We start from the raw sequence: 18,642 nt of genomic DNA on the forward strand, positions 1-18,642 counted from the left end.
CAGCTCCTTGACATCATTTTCTAATTGCCAGGAAGGCACAGGAGCTGAGCACACATGGCTGTTTTCACTCTGAGCCTTTGCAGGGCAGCCTGCTGCCTATCAAGCCACAGATCTTCCAGTGGGCATCAAACAGGAGATTTCCAGCTCTCCTGGCTCTAACGTGCTCATTGAGAAAACCAGAACTGTATGGCCATGTGCAAGTCTCAGAGAGAACTGTGTTTTTTCCTGTTGACAAACAAAATCTTCATGTTTTTTAGGTCAGTTCTGTTAAAGACACATTTCCTTGAAGGAAAAGCTGTACTTTAAAAAATCAGTACTTCTCAGGCTAGTGCTGTTGCAGCACATTCTCCAATAGCCCCTTAATTGAATGTCTGAGGCCCATTGAATGGATTTTATTATATACAAGCCCAGGGATTCCCCACTCTGAACTCAAAATATCCCCATCCTTTTTGTTAATGAACTGAACAGCCTGGTAAGGATAAGTGCCTTGCCAGGGTCAGATGGGAGCTCAGCAGCAGCAGAAGGGCCTTTCTCCGGTTGCTGTGATAGTAATTAACTTTCCCTGTTATTGCTTCCTGTTTGAACAGAGGACTTATCGTATTGAGCAGCAATTCCAGCTATATCTTAGAGCCAGTTCCCGACAGCCCAAACCAGCACTTGATCTACAGGTCGGATGACCTGAGGTTGCAGAGAGGAGCTTGTGGCTACCAGGGCACCGGGGACACAGCTGAAAACTGGCTCAGGGACTTCACAACCGGGATGAAACCACCTCGACAGAGGGTGAGCAGGGCTCAAAATGGGTCCATGCATGATGCTCCAAATTTTCTACTTGTTCCAAGCCCGAGGAGCCTGCTGTTCTTCAGGAGCATAGCTCAGAAAGTGAAATGAAGGAGCATTTTTAAGATGGTTTGTAGCAAGCTGTTTGCCAAAGAGTGGCTCCTGCAGGGAAATAAATGAGTGTTGAGGACCATTGTGTAGCATGAGGAATCCAGGCTGGAGCTCTTCCTGCACAGATTTATGCATCTGATACATGAACAGGACAGACCCCTGGGCACTTGCTGTAGCTAAACTGGCTTGTGATACTTGGTTACTCTAAGTCAATCACACTTGGAGGTCCCTGTGTGTGATGGGGTGGGGTGAATGGCCAGTGAAAAACAAACTGGGAAAAATGGCCCATATGTGTGTTTTACAAAATGTTACTTGGGAGATATTGGGGAAATAACCTGTGCTCCTGCTGCCGCAGGTGAAACGGGAGACTCTGCAGGCTATGAAGTATGTGGAGCTTCTGCTCGTGGCTGATTATGCAGAGGTAAGAAAAGGGATCATGTTTATACTGAGTACCTGGCCCAGAGCGAGCATCCCACCTGCAGCATCTCCTGGGGCAGGGAGAGCTGCTGAAGCTCAACAGGTTTCCTCTTGTCATCCCAACAGTCCTACCCCCACCAGCAGAGAGGGAGAGCTGTGTCTTGGTCACTTCTGTCCTAGCAGCCATGACTTGTCTGCTTCCACCATCAGTCCCTGTTGGCCAGGGGAGAGATGCAGGTTGCGATTTGGTTGAAAGACTAGGGTTGAGGGTCAGTTCTTGCCTCCCAAGGTACCAGTGGTCAGCCCTGGCTGTCGACGGGAGGGGCTGCCCTCAGTTTAGGGTGACTTGGATATTTCCAGGAACAACATGCTTCTAACTCTGCAGTACACTTAATCTTAGAGAAGATAATTGTGATTATCCTCTGCTCTGAGCTGATAGCAGATATATAAATAGACATTTTCAAGGCTCCAAATCATAGAATAGGGCTGGAAGAAACCCAGTGAAGTCAGCAATCCCGTCCCCAGCCTGGACAACACGCCAGACATACTTACTGACAGAGCAAACCATGCGGTGTTTTGCTGATCTTTTAATCTCCAGCACAGACAGGAGTCAAGCTGGTCTTATTCATAATTTACAACTTGAAACTCCAATAGGGAAAGCGACGTAGTGCTTCGGGCTATCATTTATTCGGGGAAAACTAAAGAAGCAGAACCTATTTTGGTTTCTCTATTAGGCAGCAGAGAGACTATGAGAAAACACATTACACCCAGGAACTGCCATATGTTGTTCACCATTTCATTAGACACGCTGGGGTAGACACCCTTGCAGTGTCGTGATTAACTGCCCTTGCTTTACTGTCTCCATGGCATACTTGGCAGTGTGAGGTTTACAGTTGGACTTGATGATCTTAAAGGTATTTTCCAACCAAAACAATACTATGATTATAAGAATAGTCCCAGATTTTGTCATCTGTTAGACAAAAATCTGAACATTTTGAATCTTTAATTCCTTGAATCAAAGAGTTTGCTAAAATTAACTCATTAATTGCCAGGTGGTTTTCAAATAGGCAAATTCATTGAATGAGTGAGATGCATCCTCCATTTTCTGGATGTGAGATATGATGAGCACTACGTCAGCCTTGACCTTAGACATGAAGTCGTGTTACCATATATTTTACCTGCCAGTTTGGCAGCCCCTGGCTCTGGGGGCTCTGATAAGTTTGGGTTGTTCCACTGAGTTACTGCTATGGCTTGAGTAACATCCCTGCCATGGGATGCCAGGGATGAATTCTGAATATACATGTACAGATGGATTTATAGTCAGATGTACACTGAAAGAAGGCTTTTGGGCTTCACCTGATAGTTACCTTCTTATTCGCAGAGTAATGTGACTTGCTTTAACACATTTCAGCTCTTTCTAGTTGCCTTTGTGCTGTCTGACATGTTTTTTTCAGTTTCAGAAGAATCACTTCAGTGTCGAAGCAACAAGGCTTAAATTAGTGGAGGCTGCAAATTACGTAGATAAGGTGAGATCAGATGTATGTGAACTGAGGAAAGCAAAGTCCAAATCATGAATTATGAGAATCAATTGTGACAGAGGAAGACTGCCTTCTTGGGAGAGAGAATAATAGTTCTCCCCAGTAGACTTTGGGGAGTGTTTGATGTACAACAACAATTTTGTTGTTGTACATCAGGGGCAGGGTGGGGGAATCTCCATTCCTTACCTTGGAGCAAGCATGAGCATCTCTGTGTTTTAATACATCTCTGTATTAACTATGTCACCTAAATACTGCTTTTTGACAAGGGACTAAGTTATTAACTTTAAATTGTAGAAATCTTGGCAAGTAGAGCTGGAAGGAACCTTCAGATGTCATCCTTGCACATAGTACCCAGTGCTCCTGAAGTAAATATCACAGCTTTTTGGATCTACTCCCCTTCTCCCCTTAAGCCCCTTCCACCACTCCCTTCACCCCAGCACCTGTGAAGACTTACCCTGTTTGTACTTGACATGAGCAGCAGATTATTTCATTATTTACCTTCCTCTTTTCAGGAATTTTGACATATCTAACAATCAACGTGATCTCAGTCTCTGTTTTTCTAGATTGTCTCTCTGTCATTCATTTAAAATGAAAGTTCAGCATCTCTAGTTCAATTGAGTTCAGGTTTGTGGGTGCTGCACATTTTTCTCTGCAGAGCTGTGGCACTAAGTTGCAATGCACTGAGCATATGTGTCTGTAGTAGCATTTAGCAGGTTTTATATACAAGATTAAAAACACAGTAAAATAAATCAGTGGTGCTCATTTTGTCATCTCTTTTCCTTCCTGTATCGTAGTTTTACAGATCCCTGAATATCCGGATTGCCTTGGTGGGACTGGAGATCTGGAGTAACTGGAATAAATGCGATGTAACTGAGAATCCCTACTCCACTCTGAAGTCCTTTCTGGCCTGGAGTAGCAAAGAGCGGGTGCATAGAAAACATGATAATGCCCAACTAATCACGTAGGTTTATTTTTCCTGAAATAACCTGTTTCTTACAAGTGGCTTGGGTGGGTGGGAAGTCAGTATGTAAGATTATATTCTGAAGTTCAAACTGGCAGATATATGTAGTGGCCACTCAGCCAGCATTAAGCTCTGGCCCCCAAAGCACAACCACACTAGGAAAAGTGGAGGTCCCAGGGTTTGCAGCAGTCTCAGTACACATGCACCAGCTTTATTGTGTGTGCCTATCATAAGCAGCTGCACGTGATCTGTCACAGCTACATGTACAGTGTCAAGGAAATCTGAACCATAAGCAAGATCTGTAAAGGAAAGCTAAGCCCTTTGTGGAAGGCAGTTACTCCTAACTCATCTCACTGAGACACAGGGGACATGGTGCTGGGAGCTTGTTCATGATCTGTGACTCATCCTACTGATCTCATTAGGGCCAGTCTCTATGGCCAGCAAAGCAGATGTCATTGGAAGAAAAATTAGCAGCAATTCTTAGACCTCCTTTCCTCTCCCGTACTAATTAAGCCATCAGTAAATAGTGGTGAGTCAGAGGAGAAACCTGTAGAACTGAGATGCAATGCCTTTTCCCTTGTTTTACTTGTTGGTTTGCTTTTTTCCCTTTAACATTACTGGTTTTACCTTCACCTAGTCATGTCCTGAGAACAATTTCCAAGGCTCCCATTTCAGAAACGCTGTCAGGGAGGGTGCAGAATACCAGTTTGCCAGGCAGGAGCCAAGCGTGGCTGCACCTCAAAGGTGTTATCTAGTACTCTGTCAAGTCCCTGAATCCCAAGCTGGCAAATAGCAGGCTTAAGGTAAATTAAGTATTCAACACAGTACTCAGTTAAGGATCCAGAAATAGACTTTTCTGTGCTTGTTGCAAAGCTCAGTGGGACACTTTTTGGCACCAGACCGTTATAAAAAATAGGATTTGCTCTATGGCCCATAAAACAAAGTATTAGTCCAAGAAAAATAGTTCTTAAGGCTTTGTAGCTCTGCTATGATGTCCTGTACTTGAAGATACTAAAGAAAATTTATTCACCCAACATTGTGTATCTGTATAAAGCTGTGGACTGTAGGATGCATTTGCCTTCTCAAGTGCCTTGGTCCTATTTCTTGGTCTTTCTGGGTTGATTTTAGGGGTGTGCCCTTCCAAGGTACCACAGTAGGCTTGGCTCCTGTGATGGCCATGTGCTCTGATTTCCAGTCAGGAGGAGTAAACATGGTAAGTAATTGCAAACACCTAATATATTGTTTCTTGCCACCAATGAATACATAGGATAGATGCCTCCTAAAGCCTAGGAAGAAAATATTTCCCGTGAAAGCCTCTAGCTCCCCTGCTCATAGGCAGGAATACCTTCAGTAGATGTTTTCTACATGTAGTAATGAGAAGTTCCACTTATCCCATTGACTCAGAGGTTCATAGGGCAGGCAGTGGTAAAATGCTGATGTGCCTTTTTGACCTTGCACAGGATCACTCTGATAATGCCATTGGTGTTGCTGCTACCATCGCCCATGAGATGGGACACAATTTTGGAATGAATCATGATTCAGCTGGCTGCTGTACTACCCCTGCAGAAGATGGAGGCTGCATCATGGCTTCTGCAACTGGGTGAGTTTTCTCACATTGAAATGCAAAGGGCTTCGTTACGGGAGCCTTGGTGGAGTAAGAACTAGAAATGTAGACTGAAGGTGGGTCTGTTGCTGCCTGCTGCAGCCAGTATGTTTATAGAGAAAATACTGCTGGACAAACCCTGGCTCGTGTATCAATAGCAATTTGCTAAATTCCCAATGAACTTGTTCCTGCCTGAGGTTTGCCTTAGGTAATGTAGGGATCTGGCAGCATTTAGAAGTGGAGCTCTAAACTGTCTGGTAAAAAGGAAAATTTTCCTATCTTCTGCCCTGAGGGACTGTTTGGGACCCCTCTAACCCCTCATCTCTGAGTTTGTGCTGTGTCCTACCAAATGATTCACCACCCCAAAGCAAGTTCAATGCATATACGCGCACATCCTTCTGCAAAACCTGGACTGCCTTTTGCCAGCAAGTAGAGAGGAACAAGGGGTAACCAGCATGTGTGACTTTGGCATGTAGAGGTTTCTGTGGGTTTCATTTCTCTTTTGCACAAGAGATATGTAGGTAGGTAGTTGATAGGGTTTCTAAAGCACTTTGTGAAAAGATAATTTGTGTTATAGCATGGTAACAAGAAGACAAAGGCTTGCTTCAGGGAAGAACTGATTTTAGTAAAAGGCACAGTGATAGGGCTATATTTCTAAGTCAGAAGACATGAAAACTTGGACTAGATGATCTTTAAAAGTCCCTTCCAACCCAAACCATTCTACAACTCTATGATTCTATGACTGCATGTTTTCTTAAGAATGCTGCTTGGTTTCAGTGAGCCACAGAAAGCCTGGGTTTAGAAGTGAAGAAATAGCTGGCTTTGAGAAAAAGGGGAAGCGAGAGCAACTCTGGAAACTCACAAGGATTCCAGAGCTCATTTTGGATGAGGAACCACAAAAGCTTCTATATTTCAGTCACGTAAAAACATCAGCCAAACTCATTCATTTAAAACCACATTCCCTGTTTCCTCAAGCCTTCCTCCTTGGGCTTTAGCAGGTTTTAACAAAATTATCTGCATTAGATACCTTCTTTTATGTGAATGGTTTCCTCCAAATAAGGAAGTACATTTAGGTGAGAAGTGAGAACATATTGATGTATAGAATGTCCAACACACAACAAGTACGCACACATGCACAGTCATATATAGAGTGCATAGGTTCAGGCATTGTAGCAACAGAAATGAATAATTAATGTAATAGAAAATATTTATATCCTTTGCAATGAGGCAGTAGATAAGAAAAATGAAACATTATTTTTATTAGTTAAATTCACAAGCAGTCATCCACAGTCCAAGTGATTCTCAGGCTGGATTCTCAGTGCTGGATTTTCACAATTATTGAAGCAGAGTTGGGAATAAGCCACAGCTTCAGTATCAAGCAGGTAAGGATGGCCATACTTGTCAGCTATCAAAGCTGAAACTAATTCAACGTATTTTGTTTCAATAAAGTCTATTTTTTAAGGCCATTATATTCCTAGGCACTCTTGCAGTACAATCTCACCTTCTCTTCAAATGTAATCCAGATGGATCTGATTTGGAACAGGCACACAAAATCACCACCTGCTTTAGCACAATTTCATACACTTCAGGGAGAGACCTGTGCCCTTTGGCACTTGTCACGAGTTGTGTGTGCTCATTTTTGGTTTTCTAAACCATTGCTCAGATCTATCATGTTATTTTTCTACACTGTCCCTATTCAGGCACCCGTTCCCCAAGGTGTTCAACCAGTGCAACAGAAAAGAGCTGGAGAAGTATCTGCAGTCTGGTGGAGGGATGTGTCTCTCCAATATGCCAGATACCAAAAAAATGTATGGTGGGAAGAAATGTGGAAATGGCTACTTGGAAGAGGGGGAGGAGTGTGACTGTGGAGAGGTGGAGGTAAGAATTGTTCCAATCCAATCATTTGGGGTTTAATGGGATACAATTATTTTGTTGTGTATTTTGCAAATACAGTTATGTGATATGTAAACAGGTTTTTTTGGTGCAGGAGATATGCATACCTTCCCTATATGTAAGTGTATATGTAATGTAAATCAAGGTTGTAAAGTATCGTGTCTAACTAAATCTACAGTGCATAGTATAATGCATCCCACAACTCAGGAATGATGTAATCCATGGTTGAGCAGAGGTGATGAAAATTTCCTTTAAAAAATAAAAGAAAAAGTGATCTTAGATGTTGCAGTTCCATATTTGTATATCACTTCACTTTTCCTACAGCTCCATTCTTGGTAAGGATGGAGCTTCTCTTAGCACTGCATCTCACTTCTCCAAATTCATATTTTGACTAATAAGAAAAGGGAATTGGAAGGGAATGGGAATAAGCAGCCCAGACTCATCTGATGTAATGAGCACAACCTGTAGTATCCAGTCAGTCCAACAGACGATGCAATTATGCAGTGCTGTAATTCAGCACATGCTGGTACTCTGAATATACTGTGGAAGGAAGGCTGCTACTTTGCATGTAATTCATCAAGTACCAGAACAGATTAGCGTCAGCCTCACACTTTGATGCTCAGCACGTTCTTGTCTTGAACATCTGCCTTGTAAACTCTGCTGCATCTTGCTGTCTTCCAGGAATGCAAGAATCCCTGCTGCAATGCCAGCACCTGCTCCCTGAAGCTGGGTGCTGAATGTGCCCACGGCAGCTGCTGTCATCAGTGCAAGGTGGGATCTCTGGGTTTTCCTAAGAGAGGGTAGGGAATAACGGTGGTGGAAGTGTGAGGCTGAAAAATGGAGGGGAAAAGGGAGCAAACACAGCCGAATACGGAGTTCAGCTCCTCACCTGCAAGCAACATGGTCTGAATTTTAGGTACAACAGCTACGAGTGCTATTGAACTGGTGGGGTCCTTTCTTCTGACTAAGTTAATTGACTCCTGTGATAGCTTAAGATGAGCTGTGAGTGCTGCTGGGCTGAAGACACACTGCCTTTCTTAAACACTTAGGAATGGGGTGAATTAAAATTAATATTTCTCTCCTTTGGCTCTAGAAGAAATCTAGACAGAGCTCTTAGAGCAAATACTTCCTCTGGGGAATAGGCTGGATGCTGTCTTTTCTCCAAACTCTCTTTTCTGGAATGCAGTTGAATTTGTGTAGCCCAGGTCCTTGCTGAAGAAATGATAGCAAAGAGAATTATATATGTGTGACCACTATAATTTTAAATCTCAGCTTTCCTTATAGAGGCTGGTTAAAATGTGTTTCTGATTTTGGAGCCAAAGATCTCAAGCTTTGACAACAAATTAACTCAAAAATGAGCATAGGCAAATATTTCTCTTAAGCTTATTTGTTATGTTTGCACATTGACTGTGTGCTCTTACTGACCTATCCTGAGCATGTGGAGAATAATTTTCCAGGAATCCACCTGGACTCACTCTTTTCACAAGAGACTTGGAAAAAACCTCCTAGATGTAAATGTGTATACCCTTCTGTTCTCCATGTCCATGGTGGACAGGACAAGAATGAACTGGGTAAATTTGTAAACAGGGAACACATAAGTTATGCATTAGGAAAATGTCTCCAGCAGAAATGACAGGTAAACACTGAAACAAACTTCCCAAACAGGGAGGGTTTTGAGAACAGATTACACTAACATCTGTCAGAAATGGTTTAGGTAAATCAGATCCTACCCTGGGGTAAAGGGAGATGGATCAGTGTCCCCTTGAGATCTGGCAGCCTTATTTTCTGGGCATGATGTCATTGCTACCTAGGGAAGTGATCCAGTCATTAATTTGATTCTACACAGCTCACCCAGTTAATGAAGTTACAGAGTCATTCGATCACTCCTGACCTCAAAAAACCTAAGATAAGGTGGATGAAGTGATGCATGCAGGATTTTTTCTTATCTACAGGGAGACATTGTGCAGACATGAAACCACAAAGGAGCCAAGCAATAATTCATGTTTTTTCCCTTTGTATCTTTTTAGCTGATGTCTCCCGGAACTCCGTGCAGGGAAAGATCAGGACTCTGTGACCTCCCAGAATACTGCACTGGCGAGTCACCGTTTTGCCCCCCCAACTCTTACCAAATTGATGGAGCTTCCTGCGATGGAGGACAGGCATATTGCTACAGTGGCATGTGTCTCACATATAGAGACCAGTGCTTGCAGCTGTGGGGGCCTGGTAAGGACACTATCTGCAGCGAAATATCTTGTCCTTTGAACTTGCAATATTATGTCACATCCTGCTATTATTCACCCTGTGTAAGGCAGCAGTACCTTCTGTAACTGTTATCAGTGGCAAAGTCTGAGGAGCCTTTTCTCTTGCCTTGCTCCCTTAGAGAGCGAGCCACATTCAAACCATCCCAGAAAAAGAACAACTGAGGGGTTGATGTGAAGTGAGGTAGGCTACCCAGCTCCACAGGAATCAGCCACATGAGTTTCTTCCATGCAGGAGCAAGGCCAGCACCAGATGCCTGCTTCGAGAAGGTTAATGCTGCTGGAGACATCTACGGAAACTGTGGGAAGGACATCTATGGCAGCTACAGGAAGTGTGAAATGAGGTAGAAAGCAAAGTGGCAGCCACAAGTTGCTCATTGGAAAATATGTTTTTATATATTGTTATATATTGTTTTTACAAAATTATGGGCAGCCAGTAGGTGAAACTGATCCATGCTTTGGTTTCACTCCCTCCCTCCTGGGAAACCAGCTGCATCTTTGTCCATCTTAGAGCCCTTACAACTGAAGCTTTAAGTTTATCATTTTCCTTGCCTTTTGAATTTTAAAACATCTTGTTGATATTGACAGAAGAGGATTTTCAAATCCATAAGTTAAATGTAGCTTTTTAACTGAGACAAACATTTCTTAGTCTTATCTGTGATTTTGTTGAGGCTGGCCTACCCATGGGAACAGTGAAATGGTACCATCAGCACCCATCAGACACTGTTGCCTGGGCTAACTCTTGGGAGGTTTTTGCTCCTTTGCCATTGAACAATGACTCAACACTGCTGTTTTAATTTACATGTAGAGCAAATGCCTGCAAAACATTCAGCAAGCCAGAAATAATCACTTTAGCCTTTCCTTTGAAATCAGAGATGCTAAATGTGGGAAGATCCAGTGCCAGAGCTCTGCTTCCAAACCCCTGCAGTCCAATGCGGTGGCCATAGACACAACTATCCGCACGCAGAGGACACAGCTGAGGTGCCGAGGGACCCATGTGTACAGATCTGAGAGTGAAGAAAAGGAGATGCTGGATCCTGGCCTGGTGTTGACGGGAACAAAATGTGGGAGCCATCATGTAGGTACAGTCCTGCCTGTAATGGATTGGGGGAGGTTCAGGGTATCACTTTTCCATCTGGAAAGTGCTTTATGGTTATTAAGGCATTCATTTCTTACATCTAATACCTTTCTAGGGGATTTTTGTGTTTGATAGACAAATAATTTCTTAGAGGCTTCTGAGAAGCAATGGAGGAATACACATCAAAGGCCATACATTAAGTCTTTGCCAGATGAAGTCTAGGGCCAGTGCTAAATCTGGGATTTGCTAGTTGATTGAGGTTGTCTTGCTTAGAAGTGAGACACACAATTAGAAATCAAGACACCTGAGAGCTCCTTCAGAAACTTGCCACATGGGCATGGCCAGGCTATCAACTTCTGAGCTCCCACTCCTTTCTCTGACGCACCTTAGCTGAGATTTTGGGTAGTGTTAAATGTTTGCTTGGGAACCAGGTTAACTTCATGGCCTGTTGTTCTGCCCAGGGTATTTCTTGTATTGCCAAGGTGTCTGAGACCCTGCAAGTCACAAAGTAACACAAGACAGTAACCTGGTACATAACCCAAAGAGCTAACGCTGAGTTTATGGATCCTTTATCTGCAGGTTTGTTTTGAGGGACGCTGCCAGAACACATCCATCATCTTTGATTCTGAAACCTGTAACAAGAAGTGCCATGGGCATGGAGTAGGTGTCTTCCTTTTCATTTCTATTTCAGACTGAAGCAGCATAAACTATCATTCATCTGTGGATGGTTGTTCAGCTCAGTTCTGATACCACACTTAGGTTCCATCCCTAATTCTGCTTCTTGATTATTAATTTGCACATTCCTTTTATGTTTGATGCATTTTCTGGTCCATGAATGTCCCTTTGACATAGGATTTAAGAAGGGATATGAATTACAATGAATGAAAAATGAGAAGGGATAATCTTACAGAAAAATGTTCTGGGCTCACTTTAGATTGAATTTAAAAAAAAAAAATCAGACTTCTTGAGGGAAAACATAGTAAAAAGTCATGTTTAGAACAGTTTATCCCAAACTGTGCTCTGCGGTGCCCCCAGGGGATAGAAGGAAAAGGCTGGTGATCATTTTTTTTACCTTTTGCTGATGTTCCTGGCATAAAACATCAGTATCTCTCTATCCCCATGGTCTAGTAAGGCAGTGGAGAGGAGCGGGAAGTACAGCAGCGTGCAGCAGTGTGTACCTCCCTGAGCAGCTTGGGAGGCCCCGTGACAAGGAAACAGTCTCACCTCACCCTTTCATTCCCTGTCTGCTTCATTTCTCACAATCCATAAAGCTGTAGGAAGCAACTGTCAGCTATTCCACAGAATCAAATTAAACCCTACAATTAGCACAGGACTTCCCTAATCAGAGGGATCAGCCCACCCTCCAGGGACTGCCTAGCCGATAAAACAAATAGCAATGGGCCAAGCAATATGGACCTAAACAATAAGAAATCTTCACTGGATGGAAGGGAAGAGTTGTGTCCTTCAGTTTAGAGATATGAACAAGAGGAAGGCATTTCCAAATGCTGCTTTTCTCCTGAATCCAGGTTAGTAGCACTTCAGCTGAAGAACCCTTGTCTTTTGGAGAAAGGGAGAATTTCTGAGGAAATAAAAGGCATTTTCAGTCCCTAAAAATAAAATGTTTCCAGACACTTAACTCCCTATTTATGTCAATAAGAGTTTCTTCTATAGTGTTTTATCCAGTAAGGGCTTAATTTTTTTTAGCTTTCAGATTCTTTAGGAGCTGGCACTAAAGTCTCTGAGTCTTCCTGTTCCAGGTCTGCAATAACAACAAGAACTGCCACTGTAACCAGGGGTGGGCCCCCCCGTTCTGCAACAAGCCAGGGAGGGGAGGAAGCTTGGACAGTGGTCCCCCCATACCCCAAGGTGAGTGGGATCAACTCTACTATGGTGGCACTTCAGAAGGACTTGAGTTAGACTGGGAGCAGAGAGTTTTCTATTTAACTAACTTTTTTTCTTGCCCTCAGGCCCTTCAGCAGTTGTGATAACTCTCGCGATCCTGGCTCCCATTCTCCTTCTCATTGGAATTGTGTTTTTATTCTATTATCTGAAATGCTGGAATAAATTTGCCATCTGTTCTCTAAAGAAGACCCCACAGTTCAGGTAAATTGTCAGTGCTGTGCCTTGTCTGCTTGCATTCCCCCCCCCCCGCTTTCAGTGTCAGGACAGAAGATAAATTGCAAAGGCTGTGAGGAATGTAACTAAATTGGTTGGTTGGTATAGTCAGTATTTGCTTCTCATTTTTTGACTTCAGTTACAATATAATGGAAAATGCAGCAAAGAAAAAGGATAAGACATATAAAGGAAATAACACTCTCTTCTTTCTCTCATTGTCAGTGACGCCTCTGAAAATGGGCACGCAAACCCTGCCTTCAAGTTGAAAACCCCCCAGGAGCAGAGGAAGGTAGGGGCAAGGTCACCTTACACCTCCCTGGGGAGGGATGCAGCTGCCCTGAGATGTGGGATATGGTTCCCTCTCACACTGCAATTAGGGAGTGGATTTATCAGAGGGTGGGAAAAACAGACAGATGTCCCCCATGGCTGAAAGTCAGTGGGAGCTGAATGTAATATCTATTTCTAGCCATTTCCTTAAAGGCAGGAGCTGGGATTTGACCAGTGTGGCTGCTTGTCTCTCCTGATAGATCCTCTTCTGACCCATCACCCTCTCAAAACTGTAGAAATCGCAAACACTGGATTTATTTGGAAGCATCACTTACAACAATAATGCCCGAGTTACTCTGTTCTCTTGATTCCCATTTCTGCCTGATGATCCCAAGTTGTCCTGGTCTATCTAATCAATGCCTGCTAGACATACACAACACATACTGGTGTTGCAGGCAGTATTTTCTGCTGTCTGGCTCAGAGACCTCATGCAGATCCTCCAAAGTGTAGCAGAGAGTATAAAGGTGATTTGAAGTAGAAGTCCCCAGCTCCTGGGATTTGTGGCTCTTCTGCACAGGTGATTGGCTTCCCTGAAATCCCATCGAAACCTCCTCCCCAGCAAGCTCCAGGGCTCCGAATAAACACGCAGCAGCCATCTGCCTTCTCCACTGGCTACAGCTGCGGCGTGGGGCAGCCAGCCAGGCCATCACAGCCCAAACCTGCGCAGGATGTTCCCCGGAGGACACCCCCGAGCAGGCCAGCACCTCCTGCTCCCAAACCCCCCGGCTCTCAGGTATGGAGTCACGCCAGTGTCCTGTAGATGTGGTTTGATTTGAGGTTTGTTCTGAGTGAGGCTCGTGAAGCCTCTCTAACCCTGGTGGAGGTGTAGGAGTTACCATGCTTACTGGCATGTGCTCCATCTCACCACAGGAAATTACCAGTGGTCCTCCTTGCTTTGTGGTGTAGCTGACTGACCATGCTGGACTCTAGTGTGCACAATTACTCTTCATTCAGGTACCCCCATACCTCTAGTCTGGACCTGGAGTCAGGCAGCTTGGATCATAAAGCAGCATTCACTTTACCAAGGTCATCTAAACATTTTTAGCTGCAAATTAAATAGAACTTTTTCTAAGAATGAAAGGGCTGTACAGATTTTTCACTAGGGAAGTCTAGCAAAGCTCCTCTTACCATTTGCATGTATTTTATCTCCTGGAAACAAGCCCTTCTGAGATTACCAGTCAGTGATAAGTCTGAGGTTCAGTACTGAGTCAAAGATCCTCATTCCTTGGGATGATTCCCCAGGTATATTGCATTTGGCCATTCCCAGACTAAAGCCTCAGGAGCCTCAGACAATTCTTGATGTGGAGCAGAAATGAGACCTTTAGCATGTTGCATGGGAACCATTAGACTTAACCCACCTTATGTGAGCATCTTAGCCATAACGATACTTTGAGGGTTATAAGGAAAGGATATTGATTTACTTCTCTTTGTTCTAAGCTTAGTACAGACTCCACATTCTTAATGGAAAAGATGGCAAATCACTCAGACTGACTTAAACCCATTTTACCAAAGTATTTCCCTACTAGCTTTATTAGGTTAGGGCCAGCAAAGAAGCAGAAGGCTCAGTTTTGGGGGATATCTCTCTGAAGGGTAGAGAGGAAAACAAACCCAAAATATTTTAGTGAATGAGATTTGTTTCTAGCTCCATTGTTCCTGTGAAAAGCCAGCACTTCAGCAGGAAAAACAAAAGCAGGAAGCTGACTGTAGTCAATAAGGAATAGGTATCCTTCCCAGCTGGTTGTTGACAAGTTCCCCACAATCTCCATTGTGTTCCCCCCAAATGCATCCAGTCTCTTTATATCAGTCAGACCTACTAGATGGGACACTTTTCCTAGGATTTCCAAAAGAAACCTTGCTATTTCTAGGTTGGAGGAGAGCCCCAAGATGTAGAAGGTACAGGGGAAGTCATTAATTTCACTGTTTGCTAGTGTCAGTGTCCTTCCTAGACGTTTGCAGTATCTGCCAGATTTGCTCTCTTGCTATTCCTATAGGAGCAATTTGGACCCGATGGTCGGTGGGATTTAGTCTGCCTTGTCCTTCCTGCAGTCACAGGACAAGGTCCTTGGAGAGCAATAGATCCCCCAGCATCGGCTGATGCAGCCGTCAAGCATCGCATTTATGCACAGTCTCAGGAGACTGCAGGGTTTTTGGGTGCCCTCCAAGTTGTGAGTGCAGCTGTGTTTATTAATTCAACACCTGTAAGCCAGCGACTTAGCACAGAGACTAAGCAACAGCAGTTAGTTCTTGTGTGGGTAACTTCTCCCCAGGGGCATGCTTGACACTGAAATTCATTAGACAAATGGAAAATATAATGCTCTGAGTATCCTCTTAGGGACAGCTGTGTGCACAAACAAAGTAATAACTGATTGTAGGTGGGTGCAGGGCTGTGTGTGTTTGTATGGGCACACGTATGTACGTGTATTTAGGGTTTACAGGCATTATATGAGCAATCATATAGTGAGCGTGTGTGAAATTTGCTTCCAACCTTAAGTGCATTAAAAATATGGCTAATTAAAAGGCTCTGGAACATAAATTCCCCATTACTTGCAAAATTCAAGGCTTAAAACTTCTGGATCCTCTAGTAGCCAGACTATGAGGTGCTTTCAGCCCACAGCTCCATTTAGGAGGCCAAGCATGGTAATTCTGTTAGCCTGCTTGTAGCCCTCACTTTGAAGCCAGCTACCCAGCAGCCTAAGGCCATCCGGTCTTCATGGAACTTGATAGGTGAAAAGCTGGTACATGTTGAAAACTACTAATCACCTGCATAATACAATAAGCAATAGCAGCTGCCACCTGTGCTCCCTCCTTGCTTCAGAGAGGGAGAGGTCTTTGCAAGCGTGGTTTTGCCTGTATCCCTTCCGCCCTTTGTCTCAGGCAGGGATGCTACAGGCTGAGTTACGATGGGGACTCCTGCCCAGTCTGTAAGGTTTCTCCTGTTTTTCATCCTACAGCCCTTAGATTGTTAATATTGGGCTAACTCCACACCAGAGACATTGAGGTGTGCAGCTGCACACCCAATCTGCTCAGACTTACAAAATACTAAATATTATATCTGTTTTCAGGCTGGGTATCAATCCAGGCTGAGAATTGAAAACTGTTTTCTTTCTTGCATAGGATATTTCTAGGCCCCGGCCACCGCAAAGAGCTTTGCCAGCTAATCCCATCCCAGCCAGACCCAGAGCCTGGCCAGGGAACAGCTCTGCTGTCTCACTGCCTCCTGCACACCCCAGAACCCCAGGACGACTCCAGCCTGTGGTGGAGGTAGGTGCTGAGCGTGGTGATGGGAAGCACAGCACCAACCCCTCACCACTGTGGAATAAAACTACTCTGAAGGGAATAATCTTGCTATTGTACAGCAAAACACCTTCATGCACAGCCCTGATGGGTGGAAACGGAAAGGCTGTTGGGTTGGTTGCCTTTATTGCAGGGGCCTCTGTTTTTACCTGTTCCTTATGAAATATTTAAGAGGTTAAGCAAAACAGTTAATTCAGTCCTCCACATCTCTGAGCACTTCCTTGGATAACACTTCTGTGTGAGTGCATCTGAGCAATGAGGGGGTGTGTGACCCAGAATGGCTAGTGAACAGCAGCAGACCAGAAAGTCCACACAAGCGTGAGGACCCCAGTAAGGAAGAGAAACCCTCTCCAGCCTCTCTAACCATGGCTAAGGAGATGCTTTCTCTGCAGGGAGTGTTTCCCAGAAGTGTTCTTAATAAGGACAGTTAATAAGGGACTTGGAGTTGCTGAGCTCAACTCTCACCAAGCTGGACCCCTTATCACAAACCATCTCCACTCCATACACCACAGGTGCTGCCTCCAGCCAACAACATACTTGAGGCCACCTGTAAAAAATTGAAAAAACTGCATGAACTTCATTGTGCTCCTGGTGTGAGAGTTTCCTGTGTGATGCATTAGGGTGTGAATGCATGTGAACAGAGCCAGGCTTCCCCTGGCCCACTGCAACATCAGCTCCGGGAGAGGCAGAGGGCAGTGCTTGCTCTTTCATCAGTGCTCACCCCTCTCTTTTCTCCCCATTTTCCATCTCACCCAGAGTACTGGTGTTGGGACAGCTGGAGCAGTGAATGTCTTGAAAGTGGGACAGCCGGGCTCCCGTGGGCACTCATGAAGCAGACTGCTCCCAACTGGCTCTGACCTTCACAGGGGACTGGATGGCCTTCATCACCCAAAAAACCATTCACAGCCACAGACCACGTCTTGGATCCTCTCCTCTAGCTTCACCTGTTTCCTATGTGACTCAACAATCTGCAAGTCAGGCTTGGCAGGAGTGCCCCCAGGAACTGCACTGGTACATGCCAAACTGAACTCAACCCTCTCTGCCAGTAGCCTTTTCCATATAGGGATGACCTGTTTATACGGTATTTAAATATTATTGTGCAATATCCAATGCAAGGATGGAGCGATGGGGGTTTCATGTGGTTTTGATCAGTTATTTAAGTGTTACCAGGGAGAACAAGCTGTGAGTGCAGGTGCTGGCTCTGATGAGCTTTCATGTAAGACCCAGCCCTGTTGGCTTCCTCAGCCCATCCATGCAGCTGCAGGAGCATACACTGGTGCTATACAGAACCCGCTGCCTCTTGGGAGAGCAAAAGGCAGCTGTTGATAACTTTCTTCAGCTTATTCTCTGTTTACAGTGGGTGGCAAGTGGAGCCACAACAGGAAGCAAACCATGTAAATATTCCTGGTTAAAATAATTTGTGGGTCACTGTGGATTTTGATTAGCTTTAATAGAGGAGATTAATTATTTTCCCCATATAACTGTCTTCAGCAAGAGCATTGCAATCGGTCTGTCCTCCAGCACTTGTCTTGCCTCAGTGCTGTAAGACCCGACAGCAATCCCCAGAGTGGCCCGTGCGCTCTCATCTGTGTCATTGGGACACAATCAAGGTACGACTGGGCAACTCTCTGGCCAAGACACAGAACAAATGGCCAGAAGGGAGCTCAGCAAAAGCCCGTGCTGAAACCTCCTCTCCAGCGTACGGTACCGTGGATAAGCAGTAGACACTTACATGTGTCTCCTCAGGCTTCAGTCTATGCTGAGCAGTAATTCAGCATGGGCTGTCTGCTCCCCATACCGGTGACAAACCTACCTTAAAATTGCCTAGGTGGTAAAACAGCAGAAATATTAATGCAACACATGGTGCTTTTGTAGGGCAGCTCATTTTTTCCAGGTTTTTTTTTTCTCCACAATGCGGATGGAGAGATCTGTCTGTGTGCACTTTAAGCAGCTGATGGTTCTGACCCCAAGGACCCTCCCTTATGAATTTGTTGGGTTTTTTTTCTCCTAGTGGTTTGGGCTTTTGTACGTTTTTTCTCAGGATTTTAAATGATGACCTTTTGTTATGCCAATTTTTTTCTTTTTTTTTTTTTTTCCCCTTTAAATTATTTCCTAGGAGAATCCAGGGAATGCTGGAGCTATGGTTACAACAATTCTGTTGTGTCTGATTTATTATGGACAAATCCTCAAAGAGCATGATTGCTGCTGCACATGTGAGAAACTGTATTATTGGCATAAAGAAAAGAGTCTTGTCTGGTAGTTCTCTTTCC

General features: G+C 44.2%; 1 protein-coding gene across 1 annotated transcript in view; it reads left to right on the forward strand.

Moving 5' to 3' along the window:
• The window catches only part of ADAM19 (ADAM metallopeptidase domain 19), a gene marked incomplete at its 5' end in the record, with an annotated part of 29,783 nt that extends 12,580 nt beyond the window's left edge, over positions 1 to 17,203 (forward strand). Inside the window, 18 exons of the mRNA XM_010177385.1 lie at positions 588 to 780; positions 1,244 to 1,309; positions 2,760 to 2,831; positions 3,638 to 3,804; positions 4,933 to 5,017; positions 5,265 to 5,404; positions 7,108 to 7,285; positions 7,982 to 8,071; positions 9,328 to 9,523; positions 9,794 to 9,902; positions 10,432 to 10,636; positions 11,216 to 11,296; positions 12,394 to 12,502; positions 12,604 to 12,739; positions 12,974 to 13,040; positions 13,596 to 13,811; positions 16,193 to 16,339; positions 17,129 to 17,203. Coding sequence (XP_010175687.1) covers positions 588 to 780; positions 1,244 to 1,309; positions 2,760 to 2,831; positions 3,638 to 3,804; positions 4,933 to 5,017; positions 5,265 to 5,404; positions 7,108 to 7,285; positions 7,982 to 8,071; positions 9,328 to 9,523; positions 9,794 to 9,902; positions 10,432 to 10,636; positions 11,216 to 11,296; positions 12,394 to 12,502; positions 12,604 to 12,739; positions 12,974 to 13,040; positions 13,596 to 13,811; positions 16,193 to 16,339; positions 17,129 to 17,203 — 2,332 coding nt within the window. The remainder of the gene's footprint in view (positions 1 to 587; positions 781 to 1,243; positions 1,310 to 2,759; positions 2,832 to 3,637; positions 3,805 to 4,932; positions 5,018 to 5,264; positions 5,405 to 7,107; positions 7,286 to 7,981; positions 8,072 to 9,327; positions 9,524 to 9,793; positions 9,903 to 10,431; positions 10,637 to 11,215; positions 11,297 to 12,393; positions 12,503 to 12,603; positions 12,740 to 12,973; positions 13,041 to 13,595; positions 13,812 to 16,192; positions 16,340 to 17,128) is intronic.
• Positions 17,204 to 18,642: the final 1,439 nt, after the last annotated feature.

The sequence above is a fragment of the Antrostomus carolinensis genome, unplaced genomic scaffold (assembly GCF_000700745.2).
Source record: "Antrostomus carolinensis isolate BGI_N321 unplaced genomic scaffold, ASM70074v2 scaffold23930, whole genome shotgun sequence".
In the NCBI taxonomy this organism is placed as follows: domain Eukaryota; kingdom Metazoa; phylum Chordata; class Aves; order Caprimulgiformes; family Caprimulgidae; genus Antrostomus; species Antrostomus carolinensis.